This window comes from Sciurus vulgaris (genome assembly GCF_902686455.1).
Source record: "Sciurus vulgaris genome assembly, chromosome: 8".
NCBI lineage: Eukaryota > Metazoa > Chordata > Mammalia > Rodentia > Sciuridae > Sciurus > Sciurus vulgaris.
The window spans coordinates 48,931,827-48,954,856 of NC_136468.1; the positions used below are offsets into that span (position 1 = coordinate 48,931,827).

The window sequence follows — 23,030 nt, forward strand, 5'->3', positions numbered from 1 at the left end:
GCAATCTAGGACAGAACTGGTAAGACATTTAAACAGACAACTAAAACACAATCTTAAGAAAATAACATTTTATAGAATGAGGAGTGTTTGTAGGGCACCTTACCTGGCTACCACCATTGATAGTTTCTCCTAACCAGATGTGCTTCTTGGCCTTGGAGCTCCTGTACCAGTTCTTGGCTGGGATGTTTTCAGGTTGGGCCCGGATGCAGGTTTCGCCAGTAGAGAAATCACAGTATACTTTGATAGCATCCATAGTGCATCCTTGGTTGGGGTCAATCCAATAGTAACCTTTTCAGAAAACAAGACCCAGATAATTTACCTTCTCACTGAGCAGAACATAGATTCTAATAATAATTAGTCAAAGACACTGATTCCTATAAGTAACATTTTTTATGGTACTGTGATATTTTCTACTCCACATTCAACAGGAAGAGAGAGGTGGCTATGTTTAAGATTAGACAGTTCCTTCTCATATCTCCTCCATGCAAAATCACATCAGGGTGTTTACTACCACAGTAAGATCCAAAATCTATGTTAAGAGAAGCCTGAGGATGCTCACTGGTAGGGAAAAGAACATGATGCTTCAGAAATTGGTTAAAATTTCAAACACTGTGAGTTTTACCCTAGAACATTTTCCTTCTAGACACCAGTGGAAATTGAGTTTGATGAGCTCAACCTGTTAGAAGAGTCAGTGTGGCTGGGATGTTTTGACCTACCGCTGCTCCACTCTGGGTGGCTGAGTCTCAAGTCACGGCATGTGCGAGCTGGGTTCTTCCTAGAGCCTTCAGGAGTAAGAAGGGTCTCAATCTGGTTGTTGAGGGACTTCAGGGTGGCATCAACTTCATAATCCTTGGGTCTGAGAGAAGGTGGTGAGCGAGGCTGGTCAGCCCTGTAGAAGTCTCCATCATAACCAAAGTCGTAACCACCGCCACTTACACCAGGAGGCCCAGGAGGACCAGGGGGACCAGGAGGACCCTGTGAAGGTAGAAATGAGAAAGGAAAAGCTTTGAATGCAGTTACAGTAAGAGAGATATCCACGCCAGCAGTTGAGTGTCATACAAAAGCAACAAGGAATGAATCTAAAGTAAATAAATAACTTGTTCCCTGGCACACTTGCAGGAATGGGCTTACAAAGCTCATTGCATATAGACCATTTTCAGATATCTCAGAAAACATATTGAAGTAGAGCTACTTTAATGTATTGTCAAAATTGCCTTGGTTTAGTCTGAAGAGATTTTTGCCTTCAATCAGTGATGTTCTTTATCATTTCACCAAATCAAACTTACAGCAGGTCCTTGGCTACCCTGAGATCCTCGAACGCCAGCAGGTCCAACAGTACCAGGATGTCCAGAGCGACCATCTTTGCCAACAGGGCCAGAAGGACCAGCAGGGCCCTAAAGAAGAAGGAACCCAAGTGCATGTGAGTGAGCAAATCCCCACCAGGCAGGCACAGCCTCAGTACCTTTGTTGGCATCTATTTCAGAGATGACCTATCTCTCAGATGCACCTACCCTGGGGCCAGCAGGACCAACGGGGCCAGGAGAACCTTGATCACCATGTTGACCCTTGAAAGAGAGAACAGGAAAAAAAAAAAAAAATCACGCTTTCAGAATACGTGTCAATAGATGGATTTCCCCCCCACTAAATCCAATGGAAAACTTTAGTTTCAATGGACTCTGGACTGAGAAAATTGAAAATGTAAAGTGGGGCTCTTTTCTCCCATTATGTCTATTAGATTCAATTATATTTTTTCCACAAGCTATTTCAACAGTGCAATATTAGTCATTCCTCTAATTATATTTATTTTAAGTGGGGTTGAAGGACATTGTTGCCAGGAGATTTTAATATATGTATTTTTCTATCTCCCTTAACCCTCACCTTTTCATTTTGGAATGAAACAGCATCATCACTGACAGAGATGGAATTAGCCAGAGTGGGAAATGGACACGAGGCAGTATGTTTTAGAACAATAGCAGTGGAAAGGTGGAGGGGTCCTTCTGAGCTCAAGGCTTTCGAGGTCAGTGTACACGTGGAATGGCCATGTTTTACTTACAGCGAGACCTGGAAGACCCTGTAATCCATTGTGTCCCTTTAAGCCAGGAAGACCTCTGGGCCCTTTATCACCAGGCTCTCCCTTGTCACCTCGAATGCCTTGTGGGCCCTGTAAGGAAAGAAAAACAGAAAGGACTTTAAGCTTTTTAAAATTGATGCTCACTTTTCCATAAATACTGTTTAACCTGTTTATGAAGGTAACTTGAGACATGCAAAGGTCTAGATGCGTTCTCAATTTTTCCGGTAATCTGCTTTAGTTGAGCTGTCTGTAAAAGGGCTGGATGCCTATGATTATGTAATACAAACAAGCAGAAAAGACTTCAGATAGATCAAGCTATCTGCATCAATTCTTAGTATAGAGTAAATTTTTAAAGGAATATGAGGTCTAGCCTATGTATAAGATCTAATTTCTGAAGAGTTTGGATTGATTCTCCCCAAGTGTTGATTTGTATAAAATCTTCACTGTGTACATACACTAGGACCTCTTGGACCGACAGCACCAACAGGACCAACAGAACCAGCAGGACCCTGTAAATTGGAAAAGAGAAACAACTCATCAGCTAATCCCAAGATTCTTCTCCCCGTGTCCCAACTCTCTCCAAGTGAGGAGAAGACAAGAGGAGTCCTGAGGATGACAGCATTGAGGGAATGGTACTTAGACTTACAGGTTCACCACGGTTTCCATGTTTGCCAGTGGGACCCACAGCGCCATGAGGACCAGGGGCACCTGCAGCACCAGCAGGACCAATATTGCCAGGGTAACCGCGCTCTCCCTAACAAAGGCAAAATGGAGGTTAACATCAGTCTATATTTTCGTCACTTTTTTTTTTTTAAATTAAGAAAAATAAAAATAAAAACACGTACTAACCTTGTGTCCAGGTTGACCATCACGACCTGGAGGACCATCACTTCCAGGGTTGCCCTGTGAAGACACCATGCAAATTAAATTCTCCTAATAAGGCTCTGTGGCCCACCAGACCCTTCATTTCCTGTCAGCTTCAAGATAACCCCTTTCAGACTGTTAAAAGGATAGGGCCTGCCAAGCCAGGTTTTCTTGGAGGCATTTTTAATATTTGGACCCAAATGTAAAGTGTGATAGTTAAAGAACCATTCCCCAGCCAAAGTAACTGTTCATATGAGAGGTCGTTACACATAGACATTATGGAGAAACAGACCATCTAGTTCAGAAACTTGGAACAAGAGAATCTTAACTCAGCATATGAAGTTACACACAATGAAATCCTGCTTAGTATTATTTTACAAACCAAGTGTTGGACTCACATCACGACCAGCTTCACCAGGAGCACCATTGACTCCGGGACTGCCCACAGCACCAGGGGGACCACGGGCCCCAGGAGGGCCTGCAATGCCCAGAGGACCCGGTTCACCCTAAAGAAGATAAAGCAACATTTCTTTCATTGGATGAAATGGTAACCTCACTCTCCAAAAACAACTGTCAGGAGATTCTAGTTTGAAGAGGGAAGGCAAACTGAATGGATCGCGAAATGTCAGGAGGTATCATTAGTGTCGTTCTTGCCTGCCTTCTATACACTCAGAGGGTCAGTGTTGTATAGTTATGGAATTTTGCTCTGTATAAAGGGAATCTAATTGCACCCAATATGCCAAATGGAATAAATTCAGATAGTTGATAGAGTTTATGGAGATGAGACGATTCCTGGTTGCTGTCACATATAAGGTTAAATGGAATGATTCAGAATTTCCAGAATTTCATTCTTCCTGCAGTATAAATGATGCCAGCATTTCATATTGCAGAGGAGTAAATGCAATTAGAGCTTATATCGTTCTTAAGCGTGTAGAAAGAACAAAAATCATTCTGCATAAAAAAAATGTTAAGCTGTGTCTTTATAGTGTATGTCTAAGTAAGGTGGTATTAAAGCTTCTTAGATAAGTGACATGTGATCTGTATAAAGAAAATGCCATGAATAAAAATCTTAAGTGGAGTTATTCAGTGATCAATCTGTCACATTTGAAGTGGCAGCTTTTAAAATCTTTTATTATGTTAATGAGAATCAAAATGGTGTCAAACACTCACCGAAGCACCAGCAATACCTGGCAGACCACGTTCGCCCCTAGAGCCAGGGAGACCCAGAATACCAGGAGCACCAAGAAGACCCTGAGGACCTGGGGTGCCAGGAGGTCCCTAAACAAGAGGAAAAATACCAAGTATTACTGGTAAGACCCTAGTTGATAATACAGATTAGTTTGAGGATTATGAAAATGAGTTTAGAGAAAGGTTTATGTCCTAATAGTGGAACATATCCTTGGATATCTTCTCTCTAGTGATGACAATAAGTTTATATCTTGGCATGTATATATTTTCTGTATATGATTCCTCCTTGAGACCATGGTACAACATTTAACACTATGTGGTTGAAATTAATGAAGTCATTTGGGGGTGGTGTAATAGAGTTCTCACAGACTCTATGCAGGGAACAAATTTTGACTTTGGCCTCTAAGGTGTAATAAAGGTGCTTTTTTTTTTTTTTAAGCAAGCTTTACTGAAAAAAAGTTTTATTTTTTTGGGTACCGGGATTTAACTCAGGGGCGCTCAACCATTGAGCCACATCCCCCAGCCCATTTTTGCTTTTTATTTAGAGACAGGGTCTCACAGAGTTGTTTAGTGCCTCATTGTTGCTGAAGTTGGCTTTCAACTCATGATCCTCCTGTCTCAGCCTCCCAAGCTGCTGGGGTTTATAGGTGTGTGCCACCATGCCCATAAACTTAACTGAAATTTAAAACACATATATGATAAAGCACTTTCAAAGCAGCAATCATGCTGGATGGTTCATGTTTGAGAAATCAGTAGCTTACTGATATTGATGAATGTATAGTAGATGGCCTTGGCAATGGAATCTTCTAAACTTAGGTGGCCTTAACTGACGGCTTTAAGGGCCATTGTGATAAACAGTGACTTCCCTCATTTACTGCCATTCCTATTATGTACTTTCTGAGCATCTGCTGAAGCCACAGCACCTTAATGTGTGCTGGACAGATTTCCTGGCTCAACTGAGCTCTACTTGAGAGCCTGCAATACTCATCAACAAATATATGCCACTTGAGAATTCGAGTAGGGACTTTATTTTAGCTCAACAAAAGGTAATAAGAAAAAGGAGTTTGAAGTCACTTACAGCAGTACCAGGCTCTCCAGAGGGACCCTTTTCTCCAGTGAAGCCAGGGGGGCCAGATGCACCTGTTTCTCCAGTTCGGCCAACAGGACCTTGGTCACCACGAGGACCTCGAAGTCCTTCTTTACCAGCAGCCCCAGGGGGACCAGGAGGGCCAGTGATACCCTGTGGGCAAATGTACAAGGTCATTTACTTTCTGTTAAGTATGATGGACCTGGAAGAGAATCACAGAAGTTTTACATACTAAGATGCAAATAGTGAGATGGAGCAAATACTACCCTGGCTATTCTTTGGAAAGATTTAGACTTTTCAACAATCTCATAGAAAGAAGCAACTCCTTCTATACATCTCCTGAGGTTATAACATAGCAAATAATGAGGCAGAGTCAACTATTACACAGTTTTTCTGTGAGGAAAGTAATATCATGCCACTAGTACCCAGGCATATTGGAATCAGGACCATGTAAATTTATGAGAGTTAATTGCAAGTGAGTGGGACTTTGAGTTTTGGAAGATTCCGCCCATATCTTTATGAAGAAAGCCAATACTGGCATTTTGTTCATAATTTAGGAACCACATATGCCCTCAACTCGGTTTAATTAAATGTCTATAGGGAATGAGGATTTTTTCTGTTATGAACTTGTAAAAGGATTTCAAGAAATCAACATCTTTGTTATTCCCCCCTCCCCCAAAACCTTAATGGGAAGACTTAATCCTTGGTAATTAATTAAATTCTCTTGAGTCCTGACAGGAGAGTCTGAACCAGAATTAAATTAGAGGCCAAACCACCTTTAAATTTAGGAACAATTATACCTTAACAACGGAGGCAGAATGTTAGCCAAAAAGGGTAAATAGATATAGGAATATCTGATATGTGACTAAAACTGTACTGTTTCCTTATTTTTAACAGATATCATTCCCTCAAAATGAGACTGGTGTTTGCATGAGTAAAAAGCCTCTTAAACTGATATTATAAAATATAATTTGTGATGATTTTGCCTTAATGGTTGAGAAAAACTGATTTTATATCAGGAAAGTAATAGCAAATATCAGCGATAAGTTTTTATAGGGAGTTGCTCACTAGTTTCAAGTTGCTCACTAGTTTCCCATCAGAGGCTAGAGTGAATCACTTACAGAGGGTCCAGGGGGACCAGTTCGTCCAGCAGCACCAGGGAAACCAGTCATACCCTAAAAACAAAAAACATTAAAATTCCACAGTCAAACCAACTCCAAATATTTGGATAAGAGGAATTTCTTCTCTGGCAAATCCTGATGGGATTAGGGATGGACCAAAGAGTAGGTAGTAGGCAGTTTCCTATAGGTACTGTTTAACTAGTACTCTGAAAAGCCTCCCCCTCATCTTTTCCTCATCAACATGCCACTAGTTGCTGTGCCCATATTTTGCATTAAGGTTTTGACTGTTCTTTTTGAAATACTAACATCTTAACTCATGGTTGTAAGAGCAAGAATATAAGACACTACGTCACTATTACACATTAATTGTATACATTGGTGGCTATCTTAACTACTTGACTCATGGAAGGGGCACAAAATAACTAAAGGAGTAATGTTGTTTATAGAGAATGTGTGTAGAAAGAACAAATGACCTAGGGCAATAGGCACTGCCTGATGAGAGACATCAGGTAGAATTCATTCATGGGGAACTCTGGGCCTCTAGAAAGTCAAACTGGTAACACTAGAAAGGCGAAGGACTAGGTCAGGTGGAAAAAGGGGGACATCAAAAAAGGATAAATATTTTATCCACTTCACAGTTCAACCACTAGGGGTCGACCTTGGGAATGACCTCAAGTGAGATGGTAGCAACATCCTGCATTGAGTCTCAGCTGGGATTAATATCCCCTGTGGCTGACCTTAACTTCAATATCAGAATTGCTCTGATTAGAATGAACTTGAATCTCAAGAATCCTCTAGTAAGAGTTCAAATTTACTAAAGATTTCAAAACTTTCAACTTATCCCTAATAGAATCTGAAGAAAGAAGTGATCAGAGTCCCTTGTAAATACTTACAGGGGGTCCTCCATCACCACGACCTCCAGCAGGACCAGGGGGACCATTTGGACCCTAAATGCAAACAGAAAGACGGGGTCAAACGACAAAAAAATGATTCTTTTTCCAAAAGAACCCACACGTTACTCTTTTTTCAAAAGGACCATTCCCATTCCCATTAGAAGAAAATTCATAAGTGGAAAATGATTATGTGTCATATGAAATACATGTTCTTACTTAAATATTACCACCCTCTGGATTATTGAAGAATTAAATAAGACATTACTAGCAAAACTTTCATGTTAATTAGTGTGCAAAGGTTAACTTTTTTAAAAAAATATCATCTTCTTTCTGGTATATTTCCTAGTATACAGTAGGTACTTGATTGATGCATGCTAAATTTTAAATCTCATGGGTAATAACTACACAGTGTGTGTTGGCCACCAGCAAATTCAACTTACAGATGGGCCAGCAGCTCCAACGGGGCCGGCGGGACCAACAACACCATTTTCACCCTTAGGTCCTTTGGTTCCTCTCTCTCCTTTAGCACCAGGTTGACCAGCAGCACCCTGTTGGAAAGGATCAGTTATAGCTCTGGCATTCTGATTCACTCTACTCCCCAACCTGGCATGGTTTCAGATCAACTCTCTTTATGTGATACTCACAGCAGGACCAGCAAATCCATTGGGACCAGCAGGACCAACCTCACCACGTTCACCCTAGTTGGAAGAAGGGATTTAAAAAAGTCTTAGCAATCCTAAATTCATGACTGTTTAAATGTTGTGAGGTTTGAGAGTCCAAATGACTCAGATTTCTACTTACAGGGCTACCCCGTGGACCAGCTGGGCCAGCAGGACCAGCAGCACCAGCTTCACCCTGTAATGGAACAAAAGATGAATTTGCTAATGTGCCTAATGCAGGTGTTCCAAGAGGCAGGAGAGACAGAGGACAGCAGTAGATAGTGGGCTGTTGTCTGACAACAGTTTGCAGTTTTCTTGGAAGAGATAACTAATGTACATCTCACAGAGCAAAATGAAGTGGATTCCTACTTTATTTAATGCTGTATTCATTTTAAGGGTTGAAATGGTATTGGTTGTTCTCTTGCAAAAACACTATAAATCAGAACCCACAATACCAGGAGGAGGACATTTTAATTTTTAGATGGACACAGAGCTGATCTATTTGCTGCAATCTTTGCAATACAATAAATAAGGTCTATTTTAAGTGGACTGCTCAATGTGAAATGGGCACACTATGTATTTTATTGATTTTTTACAATTGAAGGCTTTGAGAAGGCTTAGTGCATTAGGATATTGTTAATGGGTAACAGGGAAAGTCTGTAAAACAAATGATAGGGATTAAAGTATAGATCAGATAGCTGGCACATCAATAGGAAGGGAAAGAGAACTTTAAACACATAGCATTTGTTTCCTGCTGCCCTATCACAACAGCTATGTTTTTAAATAAGTGGGCTTTATACCAAACTATAAAAATGAATTGCTGGGGCTCTTTGGGACTAGGGCAGGCAAGAAATTTTAGATAGTGCTATCAGCTCAGAGAGTTACACTTAGTGAAAATGCAAGCTCACCCGGTCACCTGTAGCTCCAGCAGGACCAGGGGCACCTACAGCACCAGGAGCACCCTAGTAGCAAAAGGAAACATCTTATTAATTAATAACCCTCTATACCTTAAAAAATGAGTCTTGTTACCCTACTGCTCTGCCTATGCAGCGACTGAGCACTGTTACTGCACACTCTGGATGGACATCAAGAAGTCTCGGATACATTTCGGTTTTAATTATCAGGAGTACAAGAAGCCACTTTCAGGAGAAGAGAACTCCAGTAATTAAGGCAATGAAAATGTGTAAATCAAGGACAGGCTAAGAGTTTGAGAGATCTGAACCCTGCTCTTGTAAAATTCCTTGGAGAGCAGCAAACGAGTAGCCTTGTTTGGAAATGTCAGAACTCTATGGTTCGAAGGAAAGACTTTTAAGGAATGGGCTATGGGGAGTTAGCTCTCAGGGAGAGGTGAAAGGAAGAACCAAGGCTGACTGTGGTTTGGAAGTGCCATAATGCTGATACCCTAGGTAGGGTAATTATGCTTTCATGTATTTTCTTTGGCATCTCTATGGCATTAACAGGTGAACTTTGTGGCTACGCTTAAAGTCTCAGGACAGACATATGAATAACGGTAGGACCTTGTTAAGGGTTCTGGCTTTTAAAATGTAAGAGAATTATTGTTATTTTTTTAAAGCCCTATTATCACTTCAAACATTCATTTAATGTTCTATTAAACCCAGAGGTTTTCATCTGTAGTTTGTAGTTGTTATATTTAATACTAGGGAAGTTAGAAAATTCCAGATGTGATTTCCAAAGGAGTATGTCCTGTTGATTTTTTTCTTCTGGAACATGAAAACTGATATATTAGTGGTGGGTCCAGGAAGGAATGCAATACTATTTTACTAAACTTGCTATTTTGGAAACTTTCTCAATTCAAACAAAATTCTACTTACACGAGCACCATCTCTGCCAGGGTTACCAATTTCACCTCTGAGGCCAGGTTCACCCTGAAAGCGTAAAGCAAGAACAACTGTTTTTTTTCTGACCACATTTTTGAATTAAAATTAACCTGAAGTGATTTTACAGAAGATTCTATAATACCTTAAATTATTTAACATATTTAGTATTTCTGAATTCCCTACCATTCTATAGGATGTTGAACGAGGAAAGAAATTTTAAAAATAATAATAATTCAAAATCCATTCCAGATTATTGCCAAACATTTTCCCCCTAATTTCCATATACCCTTCTGATGCATAATCAAGCAAGGTACAAATTCATGTGGACAGAATCATAAGACAACATCACAATGGGCTGCGGGGCCTGATCACTCTTATGGTATAACTAATGCAGCAGCACGGTTGACAGCTGTTCAATAGAGCTTCTTCCCATTAATTAGGGCAGGATGAGGCATTATTGTTAGTGGCATTAAAATGAGCCTCATGTATTACTCAACACCATCTGTTTGTGTGAAATTCCATGGTAGCAAGGAATTTTGCCAGATTAGTGAGTTTAGAAATGCGTAGGTGCTAGGTGGCAGAGGGAAATGTACATAGATAGATATCAAAATGCTACCAGACCACCTGCCAAGAATTGTAAAAAATTGGGCATCCTTGTGCAGCCTCTTTGCCAGAGTTCATCCACAGTATGTATTAAGGGCCAACACTGAGAAGGTACCTTTTCTCCCTTGCCTCCAGGTATGCCAGCAGCACCCCTTTCTCCTGGGAGTCCACCAGGACCAGATGCACCAGCAGTGCCGGGAGCACCAACCACACCAGGTTCACCCTTGAATCAAACACACGTGGAATCAATTATTTCAGTGGCAAAAGAAGAAAATGAAGAAATAAACTCTTGAAGAATTCCAATTTAAACATTTAATAGATAGCCTTCTCGCTTGCTTAGAGACACAAAGGAGGGCCATTGAAAGGAGGGAGAATATAACAGGGAGATGCTATTAATGACACAATGACTAAAGAGAAGAGAGTAGTGGGAGTGGGTGGCTGTGATTCTTCTATAACCTGCTTCCAATCCTCTTAAGGAAGACTGGCACGGAGGAGGAGAGGATGGGACAATGGGGAGCAGAGAGTGAAAAATGTTTACCCATAAACCTTTTTCAAGGATAAGTCTCTTAACTCAGGCAGGAAACATGGAAAGAGACCTTATCAGCTGGGGAGATGTTTGTGTTTTAGTTTTCTTAAAAGAGGAGACTATAGATTCCATTTTGTATAAACCTCCACAATTTCATGTACTTAAAACTGTTGACTAGCTTCTGAGATGAATAGGTCCCTATGAAAGGATCACCTAACACAACTCTATTTCCTTTCTCATTTCTTTTCTTCCTCTTACCTTGTTTTCATTTTCCCCTATAATATCCTTCCACATACTAAAATAACCTTCTGCAACTACTCTTCACATTTTCTGCCTTGAAGGTAAGAATCAGAAGTTAATATGAATTGCTGCCTTCTTACTGTTTCAAGTAATCTGTTTTCCAAACTAGTATAATTCCATCTACTTTAAAATCTAAACTGTGGATTCTGTTGTAAAACAAAAGCTTTCAGATTTTTTTTGGAGGGGGGGTGAATATAGCATCTAGTTAATGTTCATTATTATAAACTCTCATTGTTAAAATTTAACTTTTAAAATTTTTGATCCATGTGTTGGGATATTGACAGGGTAAAAGTATGTTTTCTAAAAAAAAAAAAAAAAAAGTCCAAATATATAGGATGGTTCTTAATTCAAACAAAAGCATAAGCAATGTAATGAGAAAAGAGGTGAAACCCACACTAATTCATTACTGTTTACAGAACACTGAGTCTCCCTGCCTCAGTTTTCTTTTGGAATGGTTTAGGTCCCCTGGAATCGGATTACTGTTTACTGAGATGGAAATCATTGTAGAATTGGAAATAAATAAAAATATGAAAAAATTCTCCTTTTCTATAAACGGCCTATTTATTGTTGGGTACAATGTCAGCAAACTATAAAACCCAAAGTTTTACCTTGTTTCCATCAGGCCCTGGGGGTCCAGAAGGACCTCGGCTTCCAATGGGACCAGCAGGACCAACAGCCCCACTCTCACCTGGGGGACCACGTTCCCCCTGTAAAGCAGAAATTAGAAGATGTCACTTTCAGAGATACTGTGTTAAACACCACAGCGCACACTTGTTCTACCACTTTTCAGCAAATTAAAAATTCTTTTGTTTCTAATTTTTCCATTTGTAAATGGATGGGATGGGAATGGATGAGATAATTTCTAAAGACTTAATTGATTCTAATGTTCTGGGATTACGATCCCAAAATTTGTTGCTTTTAAGTATGATATCCAACCTTTGGGATTCATTTCCTTTTTTATTTTTTTATTTTTTTTTGCCTTATCTGTGATAAATCCATAGGTAAAAATAGATGTTGTTTATATGTAGCAGTCAAAGGAAAAGACTCTGCTTTGCAGTGGAATAACAATGTCAGGTATAAAGATCATATTCTCATATCTGTGAGCCCTTTTAACAAGCTCATGCAGTAATGATGTAACAGTTTAATATTCAACTGAGGACATATATGTGTATATTTTTATGTATCAATTTACCTATCTACAAAATATCTCTCAATTCACAGGCAAATGTCACCATAATATGGCATTCTGTGACTGAGAATATTTATCACCTAGGTTCACACTGCAACCATATTGAAGGACCTTGTTATAACTTGCTTTTATTGTACCATGGATTTTTAAAAAATACTAACTCTGGACTTCCCAGGTTTATGGTCACTAGCAATATAACGGTGTACTTCAGTGGCAAATGAATCATTCCAGTTATGGTAATATCCACAAAACTAAATCTTCATTTTATTTTTCTGTGTAAATTAGACTTACACAATCAACTTTAGACTGTGAATATCAACAAACATTACAAAAACTGACTTTAGATCTTTGTAAGTTATTAATTTCCCTTGGCTCAAGTTGAACCATGTCACACTTGTCTATATAAATTACTGACTACAATACTTGTATTAGTTTGTTTATGTTTCTTATGACCATGTGGTTATTGAATAGGAAATTTGAATAACTAAACAGAAAAGTCAACTATTGACTTAGAAATCTAATGATCTCTACGGATCACATTTAACTATAGAAGAGGATTGCAAGGAAGGTGGCTTTAGGAGAAAGTGTGTCTTCTTTTAAAAACATATTGCCAGAAGTTGATGAAAGTTAATTAAATAACACTTACTCTTGGACCAGCAGGACCAGGGAGACCAAATTCACCAGGGATACCCTAGGCAAAATACAAGGATGAGTCAAATATGAAATGTATATGTGATTTATAAATTCACTTATGATTATGATATTTGAAAGGTTATTAAAGAGTAAAATAAAGCTGCATGGTTCTACCTACAAATAGCTTAAGTATAAAGACGAATACATAACAGCAGAACTTTCAGTGGTCTATGAAAATCTACAAAAAGAGAATTCCATTGATGTCAAAGATGTATCTATTCTAGTATAGACCTGGTATTAGAAAATTTAAATATCCCATTATTTAGTCCATTGTCTTTTAAAAAAGTGACAAAGCAGACTATCTCTTTTGATAATATGATAAATAATAATGAACACTATCAGACATTGCCTATTTTTAGCTATATAACAGACTGCCTTCTTAATAGAAATTATCATATTCTGTACATTACCTAGTTAATTGTATACCCAAGTGTATCTCTTTTATTACTGACCAGCTGTCTCCTTAATGTGCCCCACTGTTGACAAAGGAGACCAGGCCACAGAATGTAACTAAATTGAGGCACATTCATCACAATTACAGAGAAAATGACTCAGAACTCATGCTCTGATTGTGGATAGCAGTGTCATGTTTGAATGCCAAGAAAAACATTAAAAGCAATTTTTCAGGGTCCAGTTTGATGAAAAATCAGTGCATTTACGTTCTCACTCTGGAGAAGGAAATAATTTGTATTTTAACATTACCAAGAACAAAACAAAAAGTAAGGCTATTACATGAAATATTCATTGATAGATTTCACTTTCATAATGTGATGTTTCATTGAATCCATAAAACAAAGTAATTTGAACTAATATCAGTAACTCATTTCACTCTCTCCCTCAGCACTGACATAGACAGAACACTATCATTAACAGATGAAATATGAAATTTCCTTTTACATATTGTAATTGTGCTGCAATAGGGCATTAAACAGAAGGAAATTCTCAAGTGAATTTGCTATCACTTGTTTTACTCACCCTTTCTCCTGGTTTGCCAACTTCACCAGTGGTACCTGAGGGGCCAGGCAGACCCTAAATGAAAAGAAATACAAATCTCAATCTTGTGGTAATATTCAGGGGATTTTATAAAAATTGGGCTTGATAGGAGATGGAACTACCTATTAAGTGTTATACACACTGTTAAGTGTTATAAGCAAATTTTGCTTTGAAAAAATGCACTCTGTGCTTTATTTCTGAAGTCAAAATATGTGTGATGGGAGAGATGGGGACAGTGAGTTATAAGTGTACCACCTGGCCAAGGGCAGAGTTTTGTATGTTTTTTTTTTTTTTTTTTTTTTTTTTTTTTGACTCACCTGGAAGCCTGGAGGACCAGCAGGACCCTGTTCACCTTTGCCACCTTGGACACCCTGAAAGTGACAGCAGAGATAGCATCAATAAAGACATGGGCCACATTGCTATCTAGCTATCTTACTTGTGGACTGGAAAATGGAGAAGGTTGTTTTGAGGAACTAGGTACACTGTATTGCAGAAGAGCACAGGAGAAGGAGAAATACTCACCTGAGGTCCAGGGGGTCCCTGAGCACCATTGTTTCCATCAGGACCTGGAGCACCCTAGAATGTTCAACAGAAAGACCACAGGTTACATGCAAGCTAGGCAGTTCAGTATGCTTTAGAGCATCATTGAAGTGAGTTCCTCAAAGCAAATTTGTCATTTTGGCATGAATTAAACTCACTGTGAGTTTTTGCCAAAGTCTTAATCCTGCCTACTAACTTTTGATATGGTTCAAGGAAAGTCCACAGATGGAAAGCGATTTATAAAGGCCAGAGAATACTGCTATATATTTATACTCTCTTAACCACAAGATGAATAAAATAAAGACTAAATGCCTCTGTAAGTATCTTTGACTTAACATATATTCTAATTTGTTATAGCTCACTGCCTCATATGTGTGGTTAAAGATAAAAAAAAAGACATTTCATGATGGTAAAAGGACCTTTGGGGATGCCATCTGGGAAAGAAAGTGACAGAATGATATCAGATGGCCTCAAAGGATGTGTGTATCTTGGGTGAATTTTACATGAATAGATGTGTACAGCAGTGAGCACCTACCCGAGCACCAGCAAGTCCAGGGTGACCTTTATCACCACTTTTGCCAGGATCACCCTATGATAAAAATGAAAAACAAAACAAAATGAAAAAACACTGTATTACACATTTAATGTCCAATGAGTCAGGCCAATTTTGAAACACTGATTTCTTGCTTGCTTGTGTGTTTTTTTGAGATTTCCTAGTCCTGGAATTCTATTATCCAAGGCATGATCCATCATCAGACAGCTCCAGGTATAGTATAAGGGGGACCTGTGTCTGCAGAGGCAGTGACTCAGAAGATGGGTTTTCAGCAGGTATGTAAGGATATATCCCAGGTAAACCTTTACTGTGGTGAAAACTGCCCTGCAGTTCTCCTGTGCCGAAAGAACTTGCCTTGAGATAGTTTGGACTGGTAAGTGGGAGAAAATACTAGAGCTTTGGTGAACTCTAGCAAAAAATTGCTGAGGGAGAAGAAGTTGTAGTGATTCTTACGGTGGGGCCTTTGGGTCCAGGGAATCCAATGTTGCCAGCCTCGCCTCTTGCTCCAGCTGGGCCAATTGGGCCAGGCCTGCCGTCAATACCAGGGAGACCCTGAAAACAGAGTTTAGTGTTTAAAATTTACTCTACATCAACATGGCCTCCCTACCTCAAACTTATGATGCTTCCTGGGATAAAACAGAATAGCTTTCTGGATGCACAGAGCTTCTTGTATAAAGTGTCAATAAATTATGAATCCATTTTCCTTTTCTAAATAGGATGTCGGTACACACATGGCCAATCCAATCTCATATGTACGCAATTTCCCTCTCTCCCCGCCTCTCTCTACTCTTGTCACCTGCTTCAATTTTCCCTGCCACATTTTTCTTTTGCCTTTTCTGCTTTCAGTCCTGCGTTCATTTGGACTCCATAATTACAATCTATTACTTTGCATTCCCAGATGATGTAGGTGGCTGATATTTATTTTCAATGTATTCATGTACAAATAAGCCACAAAATAGTCTTGATAAGGGTACAATAAGTGTCCTTGAAAATATAATGGAAAATGAGCAATACTTACCACAGGACCTTCTTTACCAGCTGGGCCAATATTTCCAGGGGAACCAGGAAGACCCTATAAAACAAATGAGGAAGCTTTCATGTTAGCTCTTTAACTCACATACTCAAAGCTCAGATTAATTGAAATCTCACAAAAGCCCCCCCCCCCCCCCCCAATTTTTGTTTGTTGCCTAGGGTAAATCTTTAGGGATATTAGCCAGTAGCCTGAAGGTATGAAAAGAGCCTTGAAATTTTTCTTCTATTTTTTGTGTCTTTCCCTTTATTGAATTTTAGTGAAACTGATCCCTTTATAGATATCACAACAAACTGTTAAGCAACATGTTATATGGGCAAATGTATCATGTTATTTACCTCATAATAGAAAAACTAATACTTTTAGTAAGCAATTTCCAAAGTGGATTTTTTTATTGCTATATTTGGTGTCCCTATTACATGTTTATGGTACAATTACAGTTGATATTCACCCATAAGAGATAATGGAGCAAAAAAATTACTCTATTGCGATGGATTAGAGTGTCTACAGATCTAAAGGTCATTTCTCCATAGCTAGTGTGATGCTGAATACATTACAGCACTTTGTGATTGCTTGAAAAATGATTTCACTTATGAATCTAATAAACTAATAATGTATAGCCCTAATACATTTCATGAACACCTTATATAAAACTTACAAATTAAGATAAAAGATTCATGCTGATAGGAGAACTAACCTAATTTGGATATATTAAAGTAGATCTATGCTTCCAAAGAATAGATCAAGCCATTGTATCAAGTAATAAATAGGAAATTTATGAACTAACTAAATACATTTAAAAATCTACGAAGCTTTGATAAAGTTAAATTAAAAATTAAATTAAAAATGCATCTGTCAGCAAGTCTAGCCATAAATTTACTTTAGTCTTTTTTGTTATTTTCAATTTCAGCCAACAATGCACACTGCCAGATGTGACTTGCTCAGAATAAATCTGAAACTTACTCGGGGTCCCATGAGACCAGGCTCCCCAGGGCGACCAGAGTCTCCATTGGGTCCTCGAACTCCAGCAGGACCAGTTGCACCACGATTACCAGGAGGGCCCTATTGACAAGAAAGGGGCCGAAAAAGAGAATGATAAAGCTAGTGACACAGTCACCAGGGAACATATGAAGTTCTTTTCAGGGAAATGAGTGGTAGACTACTAACCATGACACCAGCTCTGCCATCAGCTCCAGGAAGACCACGAGAACCAGGATTACCCTGCAAGAAAGTACATGAAACAGAAGGGAATTAGAGAAAACCCTCGAATTTGATTAGGCAGAGTTTATGAAAACGTGGCACATCTCCCTAAGGCCGAGATACAGACACAAACCAAGCCAAATTGCTTCACCCAAACCCCCAAGGAATGTGCGGATGAGCATCCTGCAAAAATAGGTCAATATTGTTTGCAGACCAATTTTAAAACATACCAAATTGGGAGTCACTGATTTAATAAAACAGATGGAAAGCAGATGCTTCTTTAGTCTAGAAAAAGCACTCTCAGTAATTTTGAAAATTCCCAATGAAAGGGGATCATCATCTGCCTCTGGGGTATATAGGTGTTAAGGAGCATTTGGAACCTACTCTCAACCCAGGAGGTCCTGCAGGGCCAGCAGATCCAGGTTCACCATTGGAGCCTCTCTTTCCTTCTTCACCACTGGGACCAGGAGGACCTTGGGGACCAGCAGAACCCTGTTGAGTGAAAAGAATAGGAGGAATAGAAAAGAATTTTTTAATATTTATATCCAGCTACAGAAACTGGATTCAAAGGATAATAACTCCAAAGAATTGTGATTGTAAAACTACTTACTGGCTCACCCTTGTTACCACTCTCTCCTTTGGAGCCAGCTGGACCAGGCTCACCCTAGGACCCAATACACAAAACAGTGGTCAAAAACCAAACGCTTGTCAAAACTCTCTTGCAGGGGCTGGGGTTGTAATTCAGTGGTAGAGCGCTTGCCTAGCATGCCTGAGACACTGGGTTCGATTCTCAGCACCACATATAAATAAATATAATAAAGGTCCATTGACAACTTAAAAAAAAAAAAAAAACTCTCTTCAGACAAAATTTCTGGAATATTTATGGGTTAAGGTAAAAAGAAACTCAAATTCTTTGAGGAATTTAATTACAGCCCAGTTCATGCTTAAATGGCATACAGGGGAATAGCATTGGTGGAAGGATAAGACTCAGGTCATAGGACTTGGTCTCATCTACCTGCATTAAGAAGGAATGCATCTGTGTGTATGTGTACATGTACATATGCAAATACATAGTTTTATAAGTAATACAAGCTAAAAATGTCAACAAAGGAAAAACAAAACTGTAAGAAAACATCTAGATAGTGATAAAATGATGGTAGTACTAGTACTTCGGGATGATAAAAGTCACAGCTGTGACTACTTACAACAAGTCCTCTAGCACCAGTAGCACCAGCAGCACCAACGGGGCCAGGAATACCACGGGGACCAGGGAGGCCAGGAGCCCCAGCAACACCGGGAAGACCCTGTTGAAGAGAAGCAAAGCCTGGTCCATCATGTGGTGATGGGCTGTAGAAGCAGCACTCATTAAATTTATTTAAAATGTAGCACATTTTAGCTACCCAGGTATACTCACAGCTGCACCCTTAGCTCCAGTAAGGCCATTGGCTCCAGGATTACCCTATGAAAAAAAGGAAGAAGGAGGATATCAATTCACTGGAATATATCTGGTCTTCTTCAACTCCACCTTCATTTCTCTTTGTAATTTTCTCCTTGCATTCCTCTACTTAATAAGACTAATGACAACAGCTACTTACAGGAGGTCCAACAGGGCCAGAAAGACCAGGAAGACCCACTTCACCACGAGGACCCGCAGGACCGGAAGGACCAGGGTTACCCACAGGTCCAATTTCACCCTAAAAGAGAAAATGACATTGAGGAATTGACCAGCAAATAATGAAACAACATATCTCTGTTTTTAGGACACCAAATTTTGGTGAAACTTCTTCAGAATTGAAATTATTTTCCTTATCTGGTTTGTAACCCCAAGATTTGGGGTTCATTTCTTATTTTTCTAGCCTAGTTCTGCCACTTGGCAGAATTAAGATTGCTATCTGTTGCTATCATTGCCACCTTGACTCCACCTCTGTCTCTCTGTGGTAGACTGGTTCTCAGTCAGTCCTGACAAGTCTGGGAGTATATTGCAGAGGACCCCATAGAATCGATTTCCATATTGCCAGTACTCTTTGTGCTCATAGCGTGCAAGTGCAGAGAGATGATCAATTTTGAACTTGAAGTGGAAAATCCATCATCCTATATCCATTTCGAAGGGGACACAACTAAGGTAACTATTCTGTAATTATCTCTCTCTGCCAACACAGTTCTGATCTCTCATATGAGAGTAAGAAATTTATCAAGGAGTGACAAAGGTCACTAGTGTTTTTACCTTGGGACCAGGAGCACCTGGGAAGCCTGGAGGACCAGCAGATCCAATGGGACCCTGGAATCAAACAGAAAAAGAAGTTTCCTCTAAGTAAACTGAAAAAGCAACAACAACAGAAGATTGAATCGGTTTAGTGTGTCTTAATCTTATTTGGTATTGGCAAAGAAAAATTGGCTGCTAGCCTGTGGACATTAGGGTCATATTCAGGGAAGGTATTCAGGTATCCAAGGTAGGGTGGATTTCACTTCATACATCCACCAACAGCCTCAGGTATTTGTAAGTAGATTATGCTACTTACAAATGAAACCTTCAAAAGACCTCGTAGAACATTTGGTAAAGTGTCTGGAATGATGTTATTTCAGGGAAATGAGTGAGGAAGATGGCTCCCACCTCAGCAGTCTCAACCCTTTCAAACTCCCTAGTGTCAACACTTACAGCAGGACCTACAGGACCAACGCTGCCATCGCTGCCTCGGGCACCCTGTGAAGAAAACAAAGAGAGGAGTCAAGAAGAAAGTTAAATGTCGGTCATTAGAAGATATTTTTTTAAAGGATAAAAACACAAAAACAGGACACTTACAGCTGGGCCAGGGGCGCCGACACGTCCTCTCTCACCAGGAAGCCCACGGGCTCCCTAAAAGCAGAAATATTTTCAGTAAAATCCAGAATGTTAATCTTTAAAAAGTCACAGGCATCATTTGCTTTGTTCAATTTCCAACAGACACGAGAATCCACTACAAATAAATAGGTCTTGTTCTAATACCAACTAAAAGGTAATGCAGTTCAATTAAGTATGCAGAAAGCTATTAGAAAAATATCAAAGAATACAATGCCGAGGGAAATCGTGATTAGCAAAATCATTAAAGAAGTTCTAGCTCACAAAGAGCACAGCACCTTTAGATTTACAATAAAGTAATCAATACTTACTGCTTGACCTGGAGTTCCATTTTCACCTGGGGCACCAGGTTCACCCTACATGGAGAAGAGAGATTGAGTTTCAAATACATATTAATATATATATGTGTGTGCATATATATGCACATATATATTTATTTCCTGATTGTGCAATTTTGACCCTTTATTTCAATTTGAACTATTCACATAATTTGTAATGTTTCTTACTCATATACATTGTTTCTCAATTATTCCCCACATGTGAGATTTAAAATTTGCTAAAATATGAGTTTTTATTTTAACATATCAAATATCAAGGTACTAAGGAGAAGTGGTTCTTTGATTGTATCCCCTCTTCAACCATCTCTTCATATACCAGACATCATTTAGACTAGGCTTATTTATTAGCAATGACAGTATTAAAATAGATGGCAGTTTAATCATATTTACCCTCTTTAAAACAATTTTGAACAGTCAACCTTATCATTTTCATAAAACATGCAAGATGATTTGAAGCTTCCTAATATTTTTTGGAGCTGTAATATTTATTTCCGATCTATAGTTTTATCTTGAGTAATGGCCTTGGTGGCAGTGGCATTGGTGGGGTGATTTAATCCTATGGCACATGTAAAGAACTTTCCTTCAATGTACTTGGATTTAGATATGCAAAGAACATGCTTTATGAGACCAGTAAGGACCTTCATTTCTCTAAATGTGTGACTTTGGGAGAGTCACTAGCTCTCGTTAAGCCTCAGTTTCCCTCTTCTGCAAAAAATGAGGGAGTCTACAAAGCTCCTTGCAGCTCTAACACTTTATGATACTGTGATTAGTAGTCTGAGCTGTTATATTGGGCCCCTGGGAGAATGAGTTTGACCTTATCCATTTGTGTGGCAGCTGGAAAGTTAGAACAGATTCTCCATATTCATGTTCATTTCTGGTCCCGCTAGTATTCGTTACTCATTAATTTGTAATTACGTTGGTATTCACTTTAATATCACATTATCTCCTTAATAGGAAAGAGAACATTTTATAGTTGAAAACGCTGTCAGAGAAGAGCCTAGCCAAGAGATAACACACTTCTGAGACTTTAATTACCTAATTAAAAATTTTTTGAGTGTGCACAGATAAATCACAGGAAAGAGGTTGAAAAGTGTATTGTGACATGAATGTACCTATCTAATTAGTGAATGGCAAAGGAGAATTTACAGTTTAAAATAACATGTAATGTTCTAATATCTGATTATATGTTTATTTACTTTTATTTTGGCTGCAGAGATTGATTGTTAGGGGAAGAGGAAAAGAAATGGAGGAAGAAACACTTGACATTATTTTTGTCTCAATTGTTTAAAAGACATTAAGTTAAATAAACATCAATAATTGGCCTTTTGTCAAAGAATCACATAGTCCCCACCATTGAGGGAGTTGAAATACAGAAGAAGAGACAAGATACCATTTAAAATTTGAATAGTCTTCAGTAAAAATATACTTTTTGTTGGTGATAGAGAATTTTAATCATTTGTTTAAAAACAGTTTCTAACTCAGTATTTACCTTCACACCTTGAGCACCAGGCTGTCCCTTTAATCCATCCAGACCATTGTGTCCCTGAAAGGCAATACTTATTATTAAAATGCTGTTCCATTATAGTGCTTGCTCAAATAAAAATCTTCTACCTCTGCAATTAATATCTCCCGGGCGAATCCTGTGACAGGATTGGACTCTAGTGCTCCAGCTGCAGGTGAGCTGGCTCCACTGCCCCAGGTAAGTCACCTAAACTTGCACTTGAGAAAGGAAGGATACCAGCCTAGATGCTCTTTCAAGTCCTTGCCATCTTTAATAATTTTACGATTTTCAGATGGTTGTAAATATCCACAAAGAAATAATAGTCTAGACTATAGCAATCTGTAGGAATCCTTCTCCTCAGTAGCTATAAATAGGCTGGATAAAACTACACTTCACTTTACTTTTGAGCATCCTTACTCTTTAACTCTCCCTCCCCTTTGGCAAACTCCAGGAAAGTGAAAACAAGGATGTGTCATCTAAGAGGAGCTTAAATACAGTTAAATACCAGTTGATCTCTGCCCACCCCCTGCAAATAATCAACATTTTTTTCTCATCTGGGCAAAGAATGTGCTCACCCTAATGCCCTTGAAGCCAGGCAGTCCAGGAGTTCCAGGGAAACCACGAGCACCCTTAGAAAGAAACACAGAAGAAGATGAAGATTTTTGTCACAAATGAAAGGACAATGACTTCTTCCTTCCCAAGTAATTCTCATCTAAGTTCAAGCTTGGAATAAACGGCTATCGTGTTTCAAAGCACAGACCTACAACTGGCTCTAATGTGAATAGCTAAGACTATGGTATTAGTGGAAAACACAGTTTTCTTGCTTAGGCATGCTTGCTATCATTATATTACATTATTTACTTAATAGAAATGTGCGCATTCTTTCCCAGGTTCTGTTACTGGTCAGATGCCTTCAATTAGTGTTAGAAGCATGAGTGACATCTACGGTGCTATTTAGATGGATGTTTGCCTTAGCAAATATCTTATATCTGAGAGGCCTCTGGCAT

The 23,030-nt window shown here is 39.0% G+C and overlaps 1 protein-coding gene across 1 annotated transcript in view; it reads right to left on the reverse strand.

Annotated features, from left to right (window-relative positions):
* COL1A2 (collagen type I alpha 2 chain) overlaps positions 1 to 23,030 on the reverse strand; it is a 35,472-nt gene that overhangs the window by 2,040 nt on the left and 10,402 nt on the right. Inside the window, 40 exon segments of the mRNA XM_079151888.1 lie at positions 104 to 288; positions 717 to 975; positions 1,287 to 1,394; positions 1,512 to 1,565; positions 2,054 to 2,161; positions 2,527 to 2,580; positions 2,718 to 2,825; positions 2,921 to 2,974; positions 3,334 to 3,441; positions 4,106 to 4,213; positions 5,202 to 5,363; positions 6,332 to 6,385; positions 7,225 to 7,278; positions 7,665 to 7,772; positions 7,869 to 7,922; positions 8,026 to 8,079; positions 8,792 to 8,845; positions 9,716 to 9,769; positions 10,440 to 10,547; positions 11,759 to 11,857; positions 12,986 to 13,030; positions 14,008 to 14,061; positions 14,343 to 14,396; positions 14,548 to 14,601; positions 15,101 to 15,154; positions 15,572 to 15,670; positions 16,137 to 16,190; positions 17,112 to 17,210; positions 17,316 to 17,369; positions 17,733 to 17,840; positions 17,959 to 18,012; positions 18,554 to 18,652; positions 18,763 to 18,807; positions 18,944 to 19,042; positions 19,573 to 19,626; positions 20,005 to 20,049; positions 20,149 to 20,202; positions 20,496 to 20,540; positions 22,012 to 22,065; positions 22,599 to 22,652. Coding sequence (XP_079008014.1) covers positions 104 to 288; positions 717 to 975; positions 1,287 to 1,394; positions 1,512 to 1,565; positions 2,054 to 2,161; positions 2,527 to 2,580; positions 2,718 to 2,825; positions 2,921 to 2,974; positions 3,334 to 3,441; positions 4,106 to 4,213; positions 5,202 to 5,363; positions 6,332 to 6,385; positions 7,225 to 7,278; positions 7,665 to 7,772; positions 7,869 to 7,922; positions 8,026 to 8,079; positions 8,792 to 8,845; positions 9,716 to 9,769; positions 10,440 to 10,547; positions 11,759 to 11,857; positions 12,986 to 13,030; positions 14,008 to 14,061; positions 14,343 to 14,396; positions 14,548 to 14,601; positions 15,101 to 15,154; positions 15,572 to 15,670; positions 16,137 to 16,190; positions 17,112 to 17,210; positions 17,316 to 17,369; positions 17,733 to 17,840; positions 17,959 to 18,012; positions 18,554 to 18,652; positions 18,763 to 18,807; positions 18,944 to 19,042; positions 19,573 to 19,626; positions 20,005 to 20,049; positions 20,149 to 20,202; positions 20,496 to 20,540; positions 22,012 to 22,065; positions 22,599 to 22,652 — 3,225 coding nt within the window.